Source organism: Carica papaya, chromosome 4 (assembly GCF_054855325.1).
Source record: "Carica papaya isolate Zhongbai chromosome 4, ASM5485532v1, whole genome shotgun sequence".
Taxonomy (NCBI): Eukaryota; Viridiplantae; Streptophyta; class Magnoliopsida; order Brassicales; family Caricaceae; genus Carica; species Carica papaya.
This window is the reverse complement of record NC_142312.1, coordinates 1,236,146-1,255,463: the sequence shown is the minus strand read 5'-3', so window position 1 is coordinate 1,255,463 and position 19,318 is coordinate 1,236,146. Positions and strand designations below refer to the sequence as shown.

General features: G+C 33.5%; 2 protein-coding genes and 2 pseudogenes across 2 annotated transcripts; 2 read left to right on the top strand and 2 right to left on the bottom strand.

The window, feature by feature from the left end:
- Positions 1–6,531: 6,531 nt before the first annotated feature.
- On the bottom strand, positions 6,532–7,239 carry LOC110809047 (uncharacterized). The gene has a single exon (XM_022034756.1). The coding sequence runs from the start codon at positions 7,237–7,239 to the stop codon at positions 6,532–6,534; it is 708 nt and encodes a 235-aa protein (XP_021890448.1).
- A 1,869-nt stretch (positions 7,240–9,108) lies between these two features.
- LOC110809046 (L-type lectin-domain containing receptor kinase IX.1 pseudogene) lies at positions 9,109–11,243 on the top strand (annotated as a pseudogene).
- A 2,016-nt stretch (positions 11,244–13,259) lies between these two features.
- LOC110809045 (Concanavalin A-like lectin protein kinase family protein) lies at positions 13,260–15,650 on the top strand. Its single transcript, XM_022034754.2, has one exon. It carries the CDS (start codon positions 13,528–13,530, stop codon positions 15,496–15,498), a length of 1,971 nt encoding a protein of 656 aa, XP_021890446.1. The 5' UTR covers positions 13,260–13,527; the 3' UTR covers positions 15,499–15,650.
- A 400-nt stretch (positions 15,651–16,050) lies between these two features.
- LOC110809072 (L-type lectin-domain containing receptor kinase IX.1 pseudogene) lies at positions 16,051–18,517 on the bottom strand (annotated as a pseudogene).
- Positions 18,518–19,318: the final 801 nt, after the last annotated feature.

Sequence of the window (19,318 nt, the reverse complement as noted above, 5' to 3'; positions counted from 1 at the left end):
AGATTTCTTGGGTTAATGAAAAAAAAAAAAAAGAACTATATTTATAAATTATACTTCGCGCATGTACTAACATTCTTGCCAAGTTAAAATTTGTTAAATAAGTTTTTCCATTGTGTAGAATATTTAGATTCCTTTATGAATATATAGTTAAAAGGAAAAATCCATGCAAAATTGTTACTCTTTTCTCCTAATTTATTTGTGAAATTTATTCTTTTAGAATAAAGTTTGCATAATCACAAAATTCAAAAGTAAGAAGTATATATGTATAAAAATTATTTGGTGACTATATATTCTTTTTTTATAGAATTATTTTGTGATTGACAAAAAGCAATGCTCTGTTGCAATTGATTAGGGATAATAACAGTACACGTTCGTAATACATTTTATCATATTCAAAATCGACTACTATGTATAAATATTAACTATGAGCTCACTTTAAACTTAAAGAGATTATTTTTTCTTAAATTTTTTAAACAATGTCAAGTTTGTGGGTTATTTGGCCGGAATCAGATTTAGACATTTTTTCATATTAATAATTTAATATAATTATATTTATTTTTTTTAAAAAAATTAAAAATATATTTATTAATATATATATATATATATATTACATTTATTTATGTAAATATAAGTACTTTTCTAATAACAAAAACTAAAAAATAAAAATATATACATAACATATTAGATTCGGATGATTTTAAAAGGTCAAATTTGAATTTGCCATAATCCACCACTCCTACCCACCAACTTGGACCTATTGTCTCAAACTCGTACGTTAATGAAAAAATTGCATATGATTCAAGTTCAAACATGTTGGATTAAGTATGTTCATGTATAAAATGTCACCCCTAAAATTGATGTGTAATCTCTTTGTCCAATTTTTTTTTTAATTAAAAAAATATTTTGACTCTCAACTTTGTCTATTAAACATTGTTGATTGTCTACAATTTTATTTTTGGGTATAAATTTTGAGAGATATATATACACACACACACACACACACACACAAAAATATACCTATTTTCTGTGTGACGATTACTTTTTATCGATTTTGTAATGAAGTTATTGTAGGTATTGATTAACAATTACGCAATGATTTATTTATAAAATTAGTAGAGTAGAGAAGTTGTCGTACGAATATTGATATATAAATAGATCTCTACATGTTAGTAGTGAAGTAACTTGACCTTACTGGTAGCATGCTAATCTTTTATGATACTAAAAGCCTTCTAGTTATCATTTATCACCTAATGTCCTATTGTTATGTGTTTCTACATGTGAGTGTTGTTGGATGATCATGTAGTGTCCGATACTCTTTAATATATAATAATCAGATATGTTTATATTCTTTATTATTTTTTTAATGCAAGAACAATTATTACTTTTTTGATAACATGATGAATAGAACTCTAAATTGAATAATCAACTCTACTATGAAAAAATATATTATTTGAACTATATGCTCTTGACTATTATAATGAAGATAATATTGGTGTAAGAAAAAGTATGCAATAAAACTAGGGTCTCGATGGAAAGAGCTCAATTTCAATTATATTTAGTAACTCATTTAGCACAATTATGAGTTGTTGTATTTGTTTTTTAATAACTTATTTGACAACACAATTAGCTAAGAAATTATTTAAAGACATAATAGTTTCATAACGATATTTACAATAAACCAATTAGGTATCACATAAGGATTAATTCCATTAATATTTACAACCATTAAACACCTTCTGGTAAATGACAAGTGCTCTTACCACGACAGTATTAGTTTAAAGATACTTGTTAGGTTTTCCTTCACTTACCATTATCCTCATCTCTGTGAATAAGATATTGACTATTTTTTTAAATGATTCTTTTAACATATGGATGAATTTCAAAGAATGAGGTGAGATCTGATCCCATATTACTTGATTCCTCCACTGTAATATTAGATATATCATGCCTCAAGAATTTTTTATTTAATTTTGTTAATTTTTGTCTAAAATTTAAAAATTTATCTAATTATCAAGAGATTGTGAATTAAAGATATTGATATAAATGTTTATATCGAGTAAAATGAGTGCACGGTTCCTACCTACTACAAGGTCTACAAAAAGATGTAAGCTTTATATTAGAAAGATCTTTGGATTAATTTTCTCATATATTTTGTATATTTTTTAAATTTCATAAGGGATCCTAGTAAGTGAAGATAAAAGGAAAAAAGATTTTGTACTTCTCTAGCTATTTCTTAGACAGAAAGATATATAAACACTTTTGGGTAGAAAATCTCATTTTCTCTCAAGAATCTAAACCCATTTATCTAGTACACTTAGGAAAGAGTTTAGTTTTAAAAATAATTTGATCTATGTCAAGGAGTTCAAAATGTGAAGCTCAAATAAAAAGGTCAAAATATTCATGTTCCATCGACTAGAATTACCTTATATTAGCTGATCCATAGAAAAAAAAAAAAACACTTAGAAGTAAATTAGGTAGGAGGTTCGAAAGCCTTAACTTTATATTTTTAGTCTTTAAAATTAGTTTCTAAAAAATTAACTTGGAGTTTAAGATAAACAAGATTTAAGGTACTACCATATAAATATTTGAACTTGATAGCTTTGACCTAGAAGATACTAATATTTATAAGACTAATTTAGTACTAAGAGCTTTCTTGAACTTTTGCATAGGCTTAAATTAAAGTTACCCAAATATCTTATAAAGACAACTTACTCTAACTAGTTGGATTATACACATTCTACCCATTTGAAAGTGCTTTCCCACCAAAACTTCATAATAAATTGATATAACTTTTGACAAACACTATGATATTGAGAATAAGTTGACATGATAGTAAGAGAATATAAAATTAACGACATATCTAATTTGAGTAGCCTGTCATGTATATGATTTTCCAACTTATTAAGATATATATAGTTTTTCTATTCACAGTATGTATTTAGATACTTTTTTTGTATTAGCTTTGTAAATCATACGCGAATAAGAAATGATATATTGCATTGACACTAATTTTAAAAATAATGTCATGAATTATTCCCAGTTCCATATATTGGAGAAGGATATGTGATAAAGATTTTATATAGAGAATAGAATAAGAAGAGGGTTCCTTGTCCTCGAGTTAATTTTAGTTTCGATATTACGAAATTATTAAAAATATATAAATATTTTAACTTAAGTCAAACAAATTTTTTTTTTAATTTACTATTAAAATAAATTATTTCATACTCCTATTTTATTAAATAGATTCGAGTTATACTACTATTAATTATTTTTAGTAGCAATTGTATCAATGTCCATATTTACTATATTATGTGTTAAAAAAAAAAAAAAAATTCATCGTTCAATCGAGGGGAGAGTTGGCACGCTTACAATGGGAGCTTAGCCAATGGCAGACAATCCCCACACTACAGCCACTATCTCTCTGTATTTGTATTTCCTAAAAGGCAATAAACACTCCACTACTACCAAATCAAAATTAAAAGCAACACGAACTACATCATATAATACAAGACATACACAAGTTGGTTTCATCATCACTTTTAAGAACACAAAGCACTTTATAAAAGCTCTTTTTCTCTCTTTTTTAGTTTACTCTATGAAGAAGAAGGTTGATTATGGGCCATTCAAGAAAATTAACAGAATAATCAATCATTATATATATATATATGTATGTATTTAAATTTGTATTGTTTAAAAATAATGAGAGGGTGCATGTAACTAAACAAGATAATAGTTGAAATGATAAAACGTTTTATTGTAAGTAATTTACTTTTCTAATAATTATAAAAGAAACTACTCATAAAATTTTGTGTAATATCTAACCTTAAGATGGTATTCGGCTTCTTTTTTTATACATAATGTGTTTTTTATATGATAATCTTATGATCGAAAAATAATATTACGACGTCTTTATACATGAATGATACTCTTTGGTGATATACGTTGAATCTTGATCAATGAAATTTTTTTTAAGAAAAAAAAGATTACGAGAATAATATCTTGTATATATTTAATAAAGTAAACCAAATAAATTTATTGCTACAGAGATCAAATAAACAAAATTAATAAAAAAAAAATTATATTGGTGTACAAAAAATGTTTCTCGATTTCATATTAGTCATAACGGAAGAAAATTTTTTCTTATATAGCAAAAAGGGTTTTGGTAGCATACAAAAAGCAAATGATCCCCTACCTATATTTCATTCGTAGATCAATTTACTTTTACTTCAAAAAAAAAAAAAAAAGATGATCATCAACCAAACATCAAGAATACATGTCTTGCAACAATTGCTTGATTTCTCTGTTATCTTTAGTAGGTCAATTTTGTTGGTAGGGCAAAGTGTTATGTATATATGTTATTTAATGAATAAATATTCTTATAAAAAAATGTATGACAATACATATAGGCTAATAAATTAAACCCAACTTGCCTATTGGATGATACCCATGTGGGCATGATTTTTTAGACCAATAAGATTCCATCTTACCACAAATTTGTTGAGTGTAGCCCTTAGATTAAGAAATCCCAAACCCAATATTAAACCCTTAATTATAATTAATTAGTAGTAAACTGATATGATTAAACTAATTTAGCAATTATGCCTCCTGTTCCCAGTCAAGCCAGGTGTCAATCATCAACAAATGATATGAACACAAAGGCCAAGAAAAAAGGATCGGCCTTATCAATTTTCAGTAACTCTGCTTAATAAATTATATCCTGAGCAGTGGTTAATGTCCCTTTACTGAGACATTATGCCATCGAAAGTTTACTTCTTTTCAGCTTGTGTGATGTGAACTGTGTAAGCACTATTATATATGTAAGTAAATAATATATATATAAAGTAATAAAGTGTAATGAAAGATGCACATGGAAGTTGTATGAGAAAAGTCTACATTTTTTCTCCACCCAAAAAGATGATGGCCTCTTTTCAAAGGGATTGAATGAAAGATGTGTTTGTCCCTTTTGATTCTTGTAGCCCACGTGAAGATGGATTGCCAACAGAACAAAAGTTGGTATAAGAGTTGCCATTCACGTAAAAGTTTTATGAAAAAACTACAGTGCCTGCTGCTGCTGCTGCTGCTGCTAATGCATGGACCTTACTTCCCATGGGAACTTGAAGAAGGTTATATATATATATATGTGTGTGTGTGTGTGTGTGTATATACGTGGGTATATGTATTCTTTTCCTCTTTTTTCGAAAAAAAAAAAGAAAAATACTTAAAATAATTTAGATTATGGAAAATTGAAATGAAATCCCCCTAATTATTTTCACTCTTATCCAATTGATCAATTCTTGAATCATAATGGTTCATTTAGTTGGTAAAAAGTTTTGATTCTTAACTTAATCACTCGAACTTGTTTTTTGTAGTATAATACCATAAGAAGGACTTTAAACAAATTATAAAGTTTTTCGGATTACATTTCATTACTTATATTATGTTAAGAAATTTGCATAATTAAAGAAATTAATCTAAAAGTTTATAAAAAAAAATATTTTGTTACTAAAATTGAGAAAAGCAAACTCAATTTTCTGTATATATCATGTTGTAGACCATCACTTACTAATTTTACATATATATATATATATATATATATATGACATTAGCTAGTAATTCTTGGATTAGGTTATTTGTCGCTTTGATCTCATTTCTCTTACAAAGCCCTAATTTACATTGATTCTAACGTACACAAGCATATATGTATATCTAGTACATATATATATATATATTATAAAGGCTAGCTCATTTGTGTTTCCTAAATAGGTAGCATAAATTCTTGGTCCTAACTTTATTAATCTCTGGTACATTTCTTTCAAATCATATCAAATCATATTACTTTTCTTGTTTTATTGTTTTATTCTGCTGGGCAATTAATGTTAACCATCTCTAATATTCACATGTATATCAGATTTAGTGGCTGTACTCATTTCATCCAGAAAACACATCTTTCTCCTACATGATTTTCTGCAAACCAATTTATACAAAAGAAGAGACAAAGAGAATATCACATTCAATCCATATATAGCATCAACGTATATACATATATATGTATGTATAGTTATTAATTTTTCAGTTTAATTTATACACATATATATATAAAGAAGTTGGATTCAAAATGGAGTACTTATCATCTCTACAATGAGATCTGTGCTCTTGGCATAAAGAGTACTTGACAACCGTATTTATGAAGGAATTCTCTCTGGTACATGTGAATTTAGAATTTAATCTATCCATTAGAAATAATTCACTGAGCTCCTGTTTTAGTTTTGAAGATAAAGCTAACAGAACTTTAAATGCATAGTGCTGATACATAGAAAACTCAGTTTTAATGGAGTATATATACATGGAAAATTCCTCATTAAAAATTCAGTTTTACAGAAGAAAAAACGAATCTAATCCTTTTTCGTTCAAAGGAAATTCTAACTTATTAGACTATATTCATGCTGAAAATGTAGAAATTCTTCATATATAACTACAAGCTTCTGTGCATATGTATATATATATATATGTACACACACAAAATTCAATTGATCATGCATGATGATCATCATAAATCATCAGTAGATCAGCAGGGCAATCCCGTGGGCCACCCCCAATCCCATCAATTAATTCTCCTACACTAGCAATATCCAAATCCATGCAGTCGAGTGTTATGATCACCGCACGTTTTGACCAGTACCATCCAGATTTATACACCCCGTATATACTCATCCTCACGTCAAACCGCACCGTTCCGCTCCTCACCTCCTCCTCCACCTCCCTCAACAGCGAGTACTCCACGATGGGCTGCCGGTCATCCTCCCGCCCCGTCGTCGCGAACTTCATGTACATCAGCCTCTCCTCCTTGAAATCCAGCATGAGACGGTCGTCATCCACGGCGGTCGTCACGCAGAGAGCGGAATCTTTTCTGTAGAAGACGGAGGATTCGACGCGGTGCATGGCGAGTTCCACGGCTGCATTTGGGTTGCAGATGGTGAAGTTGGCAATCCAGATGGCGCCGAGGTTGGTGGGCGTGGTGGCGAAATACGGAAGAGAGAGGGAGTTGAGTCTGACGGTGGGTGGTTTTGGGCGGAATAAGAAGAGGGTTTTGAAGGTGTAATTTAGTGAGCAGACGAAGAGGATGGCTATGGTGATTGAGGTGGTGAAAAACATGACGGAGGTTCTGGTGATGGTGATGATCTTCCACGACGGTTTCACGGGTCTGGAGAAATGGTAGGCCGAGGAGCGCAGGACAGCCATTGCCTTAATTTTCTTTTTCTTTTTTTTTTTTTGGTCATCACAAAAATGTAATACTAATATTTTTCTAATTAATTATGAATTTAATTACTTACTGAAAAAGATTTATTTTATTTTTAAAAACAGATTTTAATTTCATCCATTATAAAATGTTTAGACTAATTTAAGAACAAATTTATTTTATTTATATAAAATTATTAGTTTTTTATACCATATTTTCTAAATTTCTAATTATAAATGAAAACTACGTGTAAATAAATACATTATAGCCTCTAAATTAGTAATACAAAAACTTCCATACAACAAACATATATTTTCGAAAAAAAAAAAAAAAAACTAATTTATAGTCCTTCAAATTTATAAAAATATAAAATTATATTTCTTTCTTTTTTTTATTTTTCATAAAAAAATTTTAAAAAATAAAAAATAAAAAGAAGGTCAAACTTTGACAAAATTTGGGCCGAATAGTATATTACAGACCGTGTAAAAGCTTTTTAACGTTAATGCGATGGTATTTGGGCCGGGCCCAATCCAATTATCTGGATTCCGGGTCGTAAACCGCAGGCCCATTAAACAATCTGAGAGCCCAGTAATTTACTCTTAATTATTGTATTTTTCTTTAATATTGTGTTTGTTAGTGTGTAAATAATAAATTAATATCTTCATTAAAAATCTTGTAAGCCTAAACCTTCCCTCTGGAAAATTTTCTGACATGTCGTGATAGTGTGAATGTACTCGTCTCTTTGGCTGACAAAATTTTGCCCTACTCTGGGAAACATATTTAAATCTCAGGTGTATACACACACACACACACACATATATAATCATATAATCATGTATCTGTCAAGAAATATTATTCCAGGCTGGTCATTACGTCTCCAGTTTTATATCATATAATTTGTGATTCATATCCTATTTTTATATTTGATCTCAATGTCTGACCATGCACCATGGAAGCTGCAGAGAAGCTTTCTTTTAATGTTATATATATATATATATGTACGTACATATCAAAAACTTACCTTTTTGACAAGTAATTTTTGTTGGTTCATGCCTTGATTTCCATTTTAAATTAATCATTTGGAGTGTATATATTTTTCTCTTTTGAGGTCTCATCTACTTCATTTCTTCCGGTAATGATGTGTAATCACAACTGTAGCAGTCCTTTGCTTGGTATGTTAGATTTGTTCAAAAAGAAAAAGAAGAACTTTGTGTTGTGAAGATCAATTTACCAGACTTGTTCACAAATCTCTTCTCAATAAATTATATATATATATATATACACACACATATACATGTATGTATATGAAGAGATGATGTATTTTTCTTAAGTTGACTTGACTACAACAGGATCAGCAGATAGAAACTAAAAAAATTTAGAAGTAGGTACACATTTTTCTCTCTCATTATTCGATTAAAGAAGCTTAATTTAATAATTTCATCTTTGAAAAGAGGTTAATTAAATAATTAAGCATTCTACAGATATGTTGAATACTTATTGGAGGAACCTGGTCCAAGAAATGTATTTTTAATCTCTTTAATTGATGTTATCATAATAAGGAACCATATATATATATATATATATATAGATACAAACGCAGAATATATATCTATGTAATACTTGAATTCAGCAATTAATTACGTGCAATGTAATGCCGGCCTATAATAATAGGTGTTAATTAATAGTTTGTGTTTTCATGATCATATCCTTCAAATGATCACGTTCAATGAAGCTTCTTCCATATAAATCAACTGAAGTTTCTGGTTGTTGGAAGTTTGAAACTTTTAAATATAGAAAAACAACAATAATTTTGTGTGTTTGTATATATATATATATATATATATTTATTTATTTATATTATATCATCCTGCTGGGCCGTCTCAAAATTTTGATTGCCATGGCTGCCACCACCAAATTGTCAGCACATTTCTCCGCTGTCTTGCTCATCATCACTTTTCTGATCCTCCACCTTCCTTCCGCCAACTCAGTCTCTTTCCAAGTCTCTCGCTTTGAAGACGCCGAACCCAACATACTCTACCAGGGAGACGCAGTTCCGAGAGTCGGAGCTGTTGAGATCACCAACGAGTTCGAGTTCGTTTGTCGTCTCGGTTGGGTCACCTTCGCCAAAAAGGTACCCCTCTGGGATCCCGATTCCGGTAAGCTCTCCGATTTCTCGACCCATTTCTCCTTTGTCGTTGACACGCTAAACAACTCGTTGTTTGGCAACGGGCTCACTTTCTTCCTTGCTCCGGTCGGGTCTCAGATCCCTCCCAACTCTCGTGGGGGCTTTCTCGGCTTATTTAACACAACAACGAGCTTCTCAACCGCCAGTAAAACAGTTATGGTGGAGTTTGATACTGTCAACAATGAAGAATGGGATCCAGTTGATGTGGATACCCATGTCGGGATCAACAATAACTCTATTGCTTCTTTTGTCTACAACAGCTTGGAATGCAGAACGCCAGAAAGGACACACTGCAGTTGCGGAGATTACGTATAATGCCGCCACTAAATATTTGAGTGTGTCTTGGTCATACCAGTTAACCTTTGACTCCCAAGAGGAATCAAGTCTGGATTACGTAATTGATCTTTCTAAGGTTCTTCCTCCATGGGTTACTGTTGGGATTTCGGCTTCTACTGGTTCAATATTCGAGCGACATGCCCTTCTATCCTGGGAGTTTAATTCAAGTTTGGAGGAGCCAAAGGGAGCTTTAAGAAAGATTGCCATAATAGTTGGTGTTTCTCTCTCGGGTTTGGTTGTGATTGCTTTGTTGATCACTATTACACTAATCATGAGGCGTCGAAAACAAAAGATAAGGAAGAAATTAGTAGAGGAAATGAACTTGACATTAATAAGCGATGATCTTGAAAGAGGAGCAGGACCAAGAAGGTTTTCCTACACAGATCTTGTTTTTGCTACAAACAACTTCTCGAATGAGCGAAAGTTGGGTGAAGGACGGTTTGGGAAAGTTTACAGAGGATACCTAGCTGCTTTAGATATGTTGGTCGCAGTGAAAAAGATTTCAAGAGGCTCTAGACGAGGCAAAAAAGAGTATATAACGGAGGTAAAGGTGATTAGCAGATTGAGACATAGGAATCTTGTGCAGCTCATTGGCTGGTGTCATGACAGAGGTGAATTCTTGTTAGTGTATGATTTCATGCCAAATGGTAGCCTCGATTCCCATCTCTTTGGAAAAAGAAGTCCTCTTGCATGGCCTGTAAGGTACAAGATCTCTATAGGATTAGCCTCTGCATTGCTCTATCCTCATTAAGAATGGGAGCAGTGTGTTGTGCACCGCGACATCAAATCAAGCAATGCAATGCTGGATTCCAGCTTCAATGTCAAGCTTGGTGACTTCGGATTAGCTAGATTGATGGGTCATGAGCTCGGTCCCCAAACAACTGCGCTGGCTGGCACTTTGGTCTATTTGGCTCCTGAATATATAAGCACAGGAAGGGCTAGTAAAGAGTCTGATGTATATAGCTTTGGAGTTGTTGCTCTAGAAATTGTCACACGAAGAAAATCAGTTAATCCTGGCAAAAGAGAGTACGAAATGGGATTAGTAGAGTGGGTCTGTGATCTTTACGGAAAGAGAGAGATAATCTCAGTCGTGGACAAGAGATTGCAGAGTGAATTTGATGAGAAACAAGCAGAGTGTCGACCATTCAGACAATTACAACTTTTTGTCTTTGCAGCCTATAAATAGACATGTATTCAACGTTAATGTGAAGGTATTTGGGCCCGGCCCAATCCAATTCTCTGGATTCCGGGTCGTAAACCGCAGGCCCATTAAACAATTTGAAAGCCCAATAGTTAACTCTTTTCTATTTTTCATTCAATTTTTTTTTTTTAAAAAAAATTGATAGTTTGAAATAAATTTAAAAAATTTAATTTTCCTAAATTTTGTCGGACTCCCGCAATGGTGGTGGTAAGTGTGAATTTCACTGCGTCTCTTAGGCGGACAAAATTTACCCTACTCTGGAAAACATATTTAAATATTAGATATTTTGATAAATAATTTTCCCAAGTTGGAAATTCCCATGGATCATGAGGTTATCCAAGTCAACGACATCAAATAACGTGTGTACGTATATATATATATATATATATATATAATATAATCATGCATCTGTCAAGAGATATTCTTCCAGGCTGGTCATTACATCTCCAGTTCTATATCATATAATATATGATTCATATCATTCTTTTATATTTGATTTCAATGTCATGACTGTGCCCGATGTAAGCTGCAGAGTAGCTTTGTTTTAATATTATATATATATCTATATATATATATATATATTAAAAACCTACGTCTTTGGCAAGTAACTTGATTTCCTAAAATTTATATAATTTTTACACGACTTTTTTTTTTAAGGAAAATTAATTTACAATCTTATTTGTATAAAAAATAAAGCAAGACTTTGAATTCAAATTATATATATATATATATATATATATATATATATATTTATAATTCAGTTTCTATAGTTTGGTTTTTAAAACCATTATTTTATAGTAATTTTATATGCAATTTTGATTTATTTAATTACCATAAACTTCATGTTTTTTATATTTAAAAAGTCAAGTATATAATAATGTTCTTCAAAAATTAATATTTTCACATAAAAAAGAAATAAATCTAGTAAACTGAAATGTAATAAAAAAAGAAGAATTTGAATAGCAATAAAATTAAATTATAAAGATATTTAAATTTTATTATCTTTGTTAAGATTGTATAAATTATTAATTATTGATGAAAATATTAAAATTTATTCGGTTATATATATATATAAACTAGGTTTAATTTTTCGAATACGTTATAGCTCAATGAAACTAACTCTAAATTAATTACTTTAATTTTATTAATATATTAATAAATTAAATCATTACTTTTACTGAATAAAATATTATAAATATATTGTTACTGTTAGTACATAATACACATATAAAATAATAAATTTTATGTTTTTAATAAAATTTAAACTTATGATATTTGATTTAAACACAAATATTTAACGTTGGTAGTTCGAATTTATTTGAATTAATTAATTAATCATTTGGAGTGTAGATATATATATATATATATATATATATATATAATCTTTTGAGGACTCATCTACTTCTCTTCTTTCAGTAATGATGTAATCCAACTCTAGCAATTCTTTGCTTGGTATTTCAGATTTGTTCCAAAAGATAAGGAGTAAAAAAAAAATTCAAATGATTTCATATATCTTTTGCACGATTTGTACCTCTGCCTTATTGTTATATTATAAATTGAGTAAATAATTATTTAGTTAAATATTTCGTACATTGATTCAATTATAATTATACTCTCGCAGAAAAGTTAAATTATAATAAAAATATGGTTTAATATGATTTAATTATTTTAATTTTTCGTTAAAAAATAAAAATAAGTTGAACTTGTATTAAATCGTAATAAGCATTGAATGATAGTTTATAGGAGATGATAAAAACGAATTGAAGTAAAGGAACTGAATTATTGTAAAAATTTGGAAGAATTAAATTGTGTTAGTCATGAAATTTCATCTGGCTGGCTTGGTCAGTTGCTTCTTTTAATTAATAAGCCTGTTCATAGACATTGAAATGGAAGCAGAATTCTATAACCAGTTAAACTGTTGTTTTGATTCTTAAATTGTTCTTATATATACATATATACATGTATTTATATGAAGAGATGATGTATTTTTCTTAAGTTGACTGGACTACAACAGGATCAGCAGATAGAAACTAAAAAAATTTAGAAGTAGGTACACATTTTTCTCTCATTATCCGATTAAAGAAGCTTAATTTAATAATTTCATCTTTGAAAAGAGGTTAATTCAATAATTAAGCATTCTACAGCTATGTTGAATACTTATTGGAGGAACCTGGTCCAAGAAATGTATTTTTAATCTCTTTAATTGATGTTATCATAATAAGGAACCATATATATATATATATATATATATATATATATATAGATACAAACGCAGAATATGTATCTGCGTAATACTTGATTTCAGCTATTACTTACGTGCAATGTAATGCCGGCCTATAATAATAGGTGTTAATTAATAGTTTATGTTTTCATGATCATATCCTTCAAATGATCACGTTCAATGAAGCTTCTTCCATATAAATCAACTGAAGTTTCTGGTTGTTGGAAGTTTGAAACTTTTACATCAAGAAAAACAACAATAATTTTGTGTGTTTGTGTGTAAGTGTGTGTGTGTGTATATATGTTTTTACATCATCCTGCTGGGCAGTCTCCAAAATTTTGATTGCCATGGCCGCCGCCACCACCAAATGGTCAGTACTCCATTTCTCCGCTATCTTGCTCATCATCACCTTTCTGATCCTCCACCTTCCTTCCGCCAACTCAGTCTTCTTCAACGTCTCTCGCTTTGAAAACACTGAACCCAACATTCTCTACCAAGGAGATGCAGTTCCGAGAGTAGGAGCTGCTGAGATCACCAACGAGTTCAAGTTCGTCTGCCGTGTCGGCTGGGTCACCTTCTCCAAGAGGGTACCCCTTTGGGACCCCGATTCCGGCAAGCTCTCCGATTTCTCGACCCGTTTCTCCTTCGTCATCGACACGCTAAACAGCTCGTCTTTCGGCAACGGCCTCGCGTTCTTTCTTGCTCCAGCCGGGGCTCAGATCCCTCCCAATTCTGCTGGTGGCTTTCTTGGTTTATTTAACACAACAACGAGCTTTTCACCCGCCAGTAAAACTGTCATGGTGGAGTTTGATACTGTCAACAATGAAGAATGGGATCCAGTTGATGTGGATACCCATGTCGGGATCAACAATAACTCCATTTCTTCTATTGTCTATACAGCTTGGAATGCAAGTCGCCATAGCGGAGACACTGCAGTTGCGTTGATTAGGTACAATGCCACCACTAAAAATTTGAGCGTGTCTTGGTCATACCAGTTAACCTCTGACCCCCGAGAGAACTCAAATCTGCATCAAATAATTGATCTTTCTAAGGCTCTTCCTCCATGGGTTACTGTTGGAATTTCGGCTTCTACTGGCTCAAGATTCGAACGACATACCCTTCTATCCTGGGAGTTTAATTCAAGTTTGGAGGAGCCAAAGGGACCTTCAAGGAAGATTGCGATAATAGTTGGCGTTTCTGTCTCGGGCTTTTTTGTGATTGCTTTGTTGATCATGGTTGGACTAATCATCAGGCATCGAAAACAGAAGATGAGGAAGAAATCACCAGAGGAAATGAACTTGACATCAATCAATGATGATCTTGAAAGAGGAGCAGGACCAAGAAGGTTTTCCTACACAGATCTTGCTTCTGCCACAAGCAACTTCTCGAATGAACGAAAGTTGGGTGAAGGAGGATTTGGGGAAGTTTATAGAGGGTACCTAGCTGATTTAGATATGTTGGTAGCTGTAAAAAAGATTTCGAGAGGATCTAGACAAGGGAAAAAAGAGTACATAACGGAGGTAAAGGTGATTAGCAGATTGAGACATAGGAACCTTGTGCAGCTTATTGGCTGGTGTCATGATAAAGGAGAATTCTTGTTAGTATATGAGTTCATGCCAAATGGTAGCCTTGATTCCCATCTCTTTGGAAAAAGAAGTCCTCTTGCTTGGCCTGTAAGGTACAAGATCTCTATCGGATTAGCCTCTGCGTTGCTCTATCTTCACGAAGAGTGGGAGCAATGTGTCGTGCACCGTGACATCAAGTCAAGCAATGTAATGCTGGATTCCAGCTTCAATGTCAAGCTTGGTGATTTCGGATTAGCTAGATTGATGGATCACGAGCTCGGTCCCCAAACAACTGGACTGGCTGGCACTTTTGGCTACTTGGCTCCTGAATATATAAGCACAGGAAGGGCTAGTAAAGAATCTGATGTATATAGCTTTGGAGTTGTTGCTCTAGAAATTGTTACAGGAAGAAAATCAGTTGATCCCGCCAAAGGGAAATCCGAAATGGGATTGGTAGAGTGGGTCTGGGAACTGTACGGCAAGGGAGAGGGAATCTCAGTCGTGGACGAGAGATTGCTGAGTGAATTTGATGAGAAACAAGCAGAGTGTCTGATATGTGCTGGTCTTTGGTGTGCTCATCCTGATAGAAACTTAAGGCCATCAATAAGACAAGTGATCCAAGTTCTGAACTTTGAAACCGCCTTGCCAGATCTTCCAGACAAAATGCCTGTGCCAACGTATCATGTGCCTACTCCTTCTGTCAGCTCTGGTGAACCTTCAATCACTTATTCGAGTGTTAATGTTGGTCGCTAATAAGGCGATTTTTCTTCTTTTTGTTTGATTAGTTGTAGTAGTTCAAGAAATTGCTGTGCTGTGGGATTCATATTTACAAGCATCAATAACTCTGTAATTCTAATTGTCATAGACATTTTTCATTGTTATCTAATGAATTCTGTTCAGATGAATTAATTATACTTTGACTCTTTTCAGGCATAATCAGTATCTTCTGATAGGTTGCAGATCCTTAAAAATTCCTCTCGTGTAGAAATCCTACTTCTTTTCCATTCTTTTACATATATACGCGTTATGTAAATGTATAGATACAGTCTGCTATGACAATTTATTTGTAAAATGATGGAATGGTTTCTATTCAGAAAATATTAATGGCTTCATTAGGTGATGAGCCACTCCAGGTCACCCCTTTCTGAAGAACATCAAAATCCATAATCATCTGCAAAGAGAGATTCTTACGGGCTGGTTAGTTAGAATTTTCAAGGAAACAACTATTGCATTTGATTCAGTTATCATTAAATTTCTGCTCAATTATTAGTCTGGATAGTGATAATTCAAATTCCCATTAAAAAATTTAAGTAGGAATCTTGTATTTTGAATTCAACATAGAAATGTTTTGAAACTTAGCTGCTATTGAGCTTACGAAGTTACTCATTTGTATGTACCATCCAAAAATCAACCCCGCACTCTCATTATACAACACTTATTCAAATTACATGCTCTGTGAATCGAATCTGAGTTGCTGGAAATGTGAATAATATGGTTCGAATTTACCATTTTTGGCTAATCATGAATCAGAGATTGACTTACGTAAAGCTTGAGTAGTGCCAGCTGACTTGGAAGAATATGCGGAGCAGCTAGTAGAACATTCTGTTCTATCTCTGTCAGAACCAGTGAAGCCACTGGATGTATAAGAGAAGTTGCAGATATCCATGGGCGGCAAACAGTACATCGCCACAGGCAACTTGGACGGTAAGCTCGGCAATGGAGCTTCAAGATTGAGCACATTGATAACTTGCCATATGGATGGGCGCATAGTGTAATCTGGGTGACAACACCATAACCCAATAGTCATCAAACACTCAATTTGCCGCTCATCAAAGTCTCTCTCTAATCTGTAATCAACAGCTTCAAGCAAATTGCCTTCTCCATACAGATTCCAAACCCACTCTATTAGCCTCACCTTACTCTCCTCTGCTCTTGGCTCAACAGGCTTTCTTCCACAGGCGATTTCAAGAGCCACGACGCCGAAGCTGTAGATGTCAGATTCTTTGCTAGCTTTTCCTGTGGTGACACATTCAGGGGCAAGGTAGCCCATGGTGCCAGCCAAGACAGTGGTTTGCGAGCCAAGTTCGTGGTCTACAAGCCTTGCAAGGCCGAAATCACCAAGCTTGGCATTGAAATATGAATCCAACATGACATTGCTGGACTTGATATCTCTGTGCACCACGCATTGTTCCCATTCTTCGTGAAGATACAAGAGGGCGGAAGCTAAGCCTTGAGCTATTTTGTATCTCATGGGCCAAGTTAGCATTGTTTTGGATCCGAACAGGTGGGTGTCAAGGCTTCCATTTGGTAAGAATTCGTAGACAAGAAGGAACTCTGATTTTTCATGGCACCAACCGATTAGTTGAACCAAATTCCTGTGTCGCAAACGGCTAATGATCTTAACTTCTGATATATACTCCTTCTTGCCTTGTCTTGATCCTCTTGATACCTTTTTGACGGCAATTTCTCCATTGGGTTCGCTTAACTGACCTTTATAAACGCCGCCAAATCCTCCTTCGCCGAGCTTCCCTGACTCGGCGAACCCGTTCGTCGCCCGGCTCAGTTCCCGGTAAGTGAACCTCTTAGGGCCAGTCCCTCTTTCAAATTCATAATTCATGGCGACATCAATGGCTTCATCATCTTCTCTCTGATCTGATCTTTTCCTCCAAATCACGAACCAGAAGAAGCCAAACCCACAAGCCAATACAGCAAGACCAACACAACTTAACCCAATAGCAAGACCCACGTTGACTTTCTCTTTCCCATCTCCGGCCTCCAGAGTCGAATTAAAACTCCATGAATGAATGTTGTGGATTTCAACAAACTGGCCGGTCGACGCTGAGAAGCCTACTCTGACCCACTCCGGCAAAACATCCCGCAAATCGATTTCAAACCAGAGGCTCGAGTTGGTGCCCAAGACTGGATTGTCAGCATAACTTAAAAACACACTCAAGTTGTGAGTTGACGAGTTGTAACTCACCCAAGCGTTGGCTTTTTTTCCATCTCTAATGCTATCTTTCCAGGTCACGTTCGTTACTGAAATAATGGAGTTTACAAGGATACCCACGTGCTTATCATCTGGGTCCCAAGAATTCTTATAACTATCAAACTCAACGGCGACAATCTGGTTTTTGGAAGAATCGGAAGCAGATTGATCATCGGTGAACAGACCCAGTCCGCCGCCGCTGGAGTTGGGAGGAATTCGCGAGCCCAAGGGAGCAAGGAAGAAGGCGATTCCATCTCCAAATGAGTCATTGTCAAGCGCTTTCATGACGAAAGTGAAGTGGGTGATGAAATCTGTGAGAGCTTTCGTCTTGGCATCCCAGAGACGAACTGGGTGGGCGTACAAAGCTCGGCCGACGCTGCCGCTGAGATTGTTGTCAGCCTGGTTCCTCGTCAGCTGAATAACTGGATCTGATGGGAACACCAACGAGTCGTTTTCGAAAATTATGTCTTCCATGTGAGGACTAAAACCCGATAAGTTAAAAGAAAGTGAATCTCCGTGAGAGATTATCAGGATTATGAAAAAGATGATACAGTGAGAAGGGAGCTTGGTGCTCAAAAATGAAATTGAGTTGGTGAGAGCCATAATCGAATGAACTATTTACTTGAAGAACTCAACAGGTAATCTTCAACTATATGGTTGTTCTAATGCAGACACGCTCGGTGTTTAATCTAACGAGGTGAAGAAACTCAAGAGATTGCAGTTGAGCTGTTCTTGTCCAACATCACTGTTACAGTTATTATGAAATAAATTAGAACGTCCTTGGTCAAAGATCAAAGGATTGACCTGTTTCCTATGAGTTGTCAATCTGGAAGTGGTAATTTTAAATTTCATCCACTCAACGATCATGAATCTAATTTTTTTTTTTTTAATTTCTTTTTCTCACTTTCGTTTGGTTAATTTTAAGTTCCACTTGCTCCCACTCAAGCAATAACCAGAGAAGAACTAAAATTTGAAAAGAAAATTTATATAACTAAAATTAATTTAGTTATTAATGACGTCAATATATTTGACTCAGTTTATTAAAAAGGATATGTGATAACACATTCGTTGCTCTTCGTAGGAGCAGGGAGACGACCTGTGCCAGTGTGATTGGAAGAGATAACAATGGTTAGTAGCTTGGGGGCATTGTAGGAACATTGACACTTGCTCTGTTTTGCTGGCTGAACTGCGAGGGTTCGTGGATGGTCTCGTGCTGGCTTGAAACTTGGGTTTGGATTACGTTATCTTGAAAATGGATAATGCTCTCGGTGTACAATTTTTAAATAAAATTTCCAACAAAGAAATAAATTTTATCAATGTTAATCCCTACCGAATTTTGATTATTAAGATTTAACTCATCAAAAATTGGACTGCGAAAATACAGTATACCTATTATGAAAGAGAATCGTTATACTGACTACTTGGCGAATCTGACATCCTTGATTTTATTAAATGCATTACTTCTCTACGAAAATATTGAATATCATTTGTAAAAATTTCATTGGAATCTCCTGACTTAAAACGTGTAATATTTACGCGTTTGATTTCTGCGTTGTTACGTTCTTCTTTCCCTTTGTAATAAAAAAA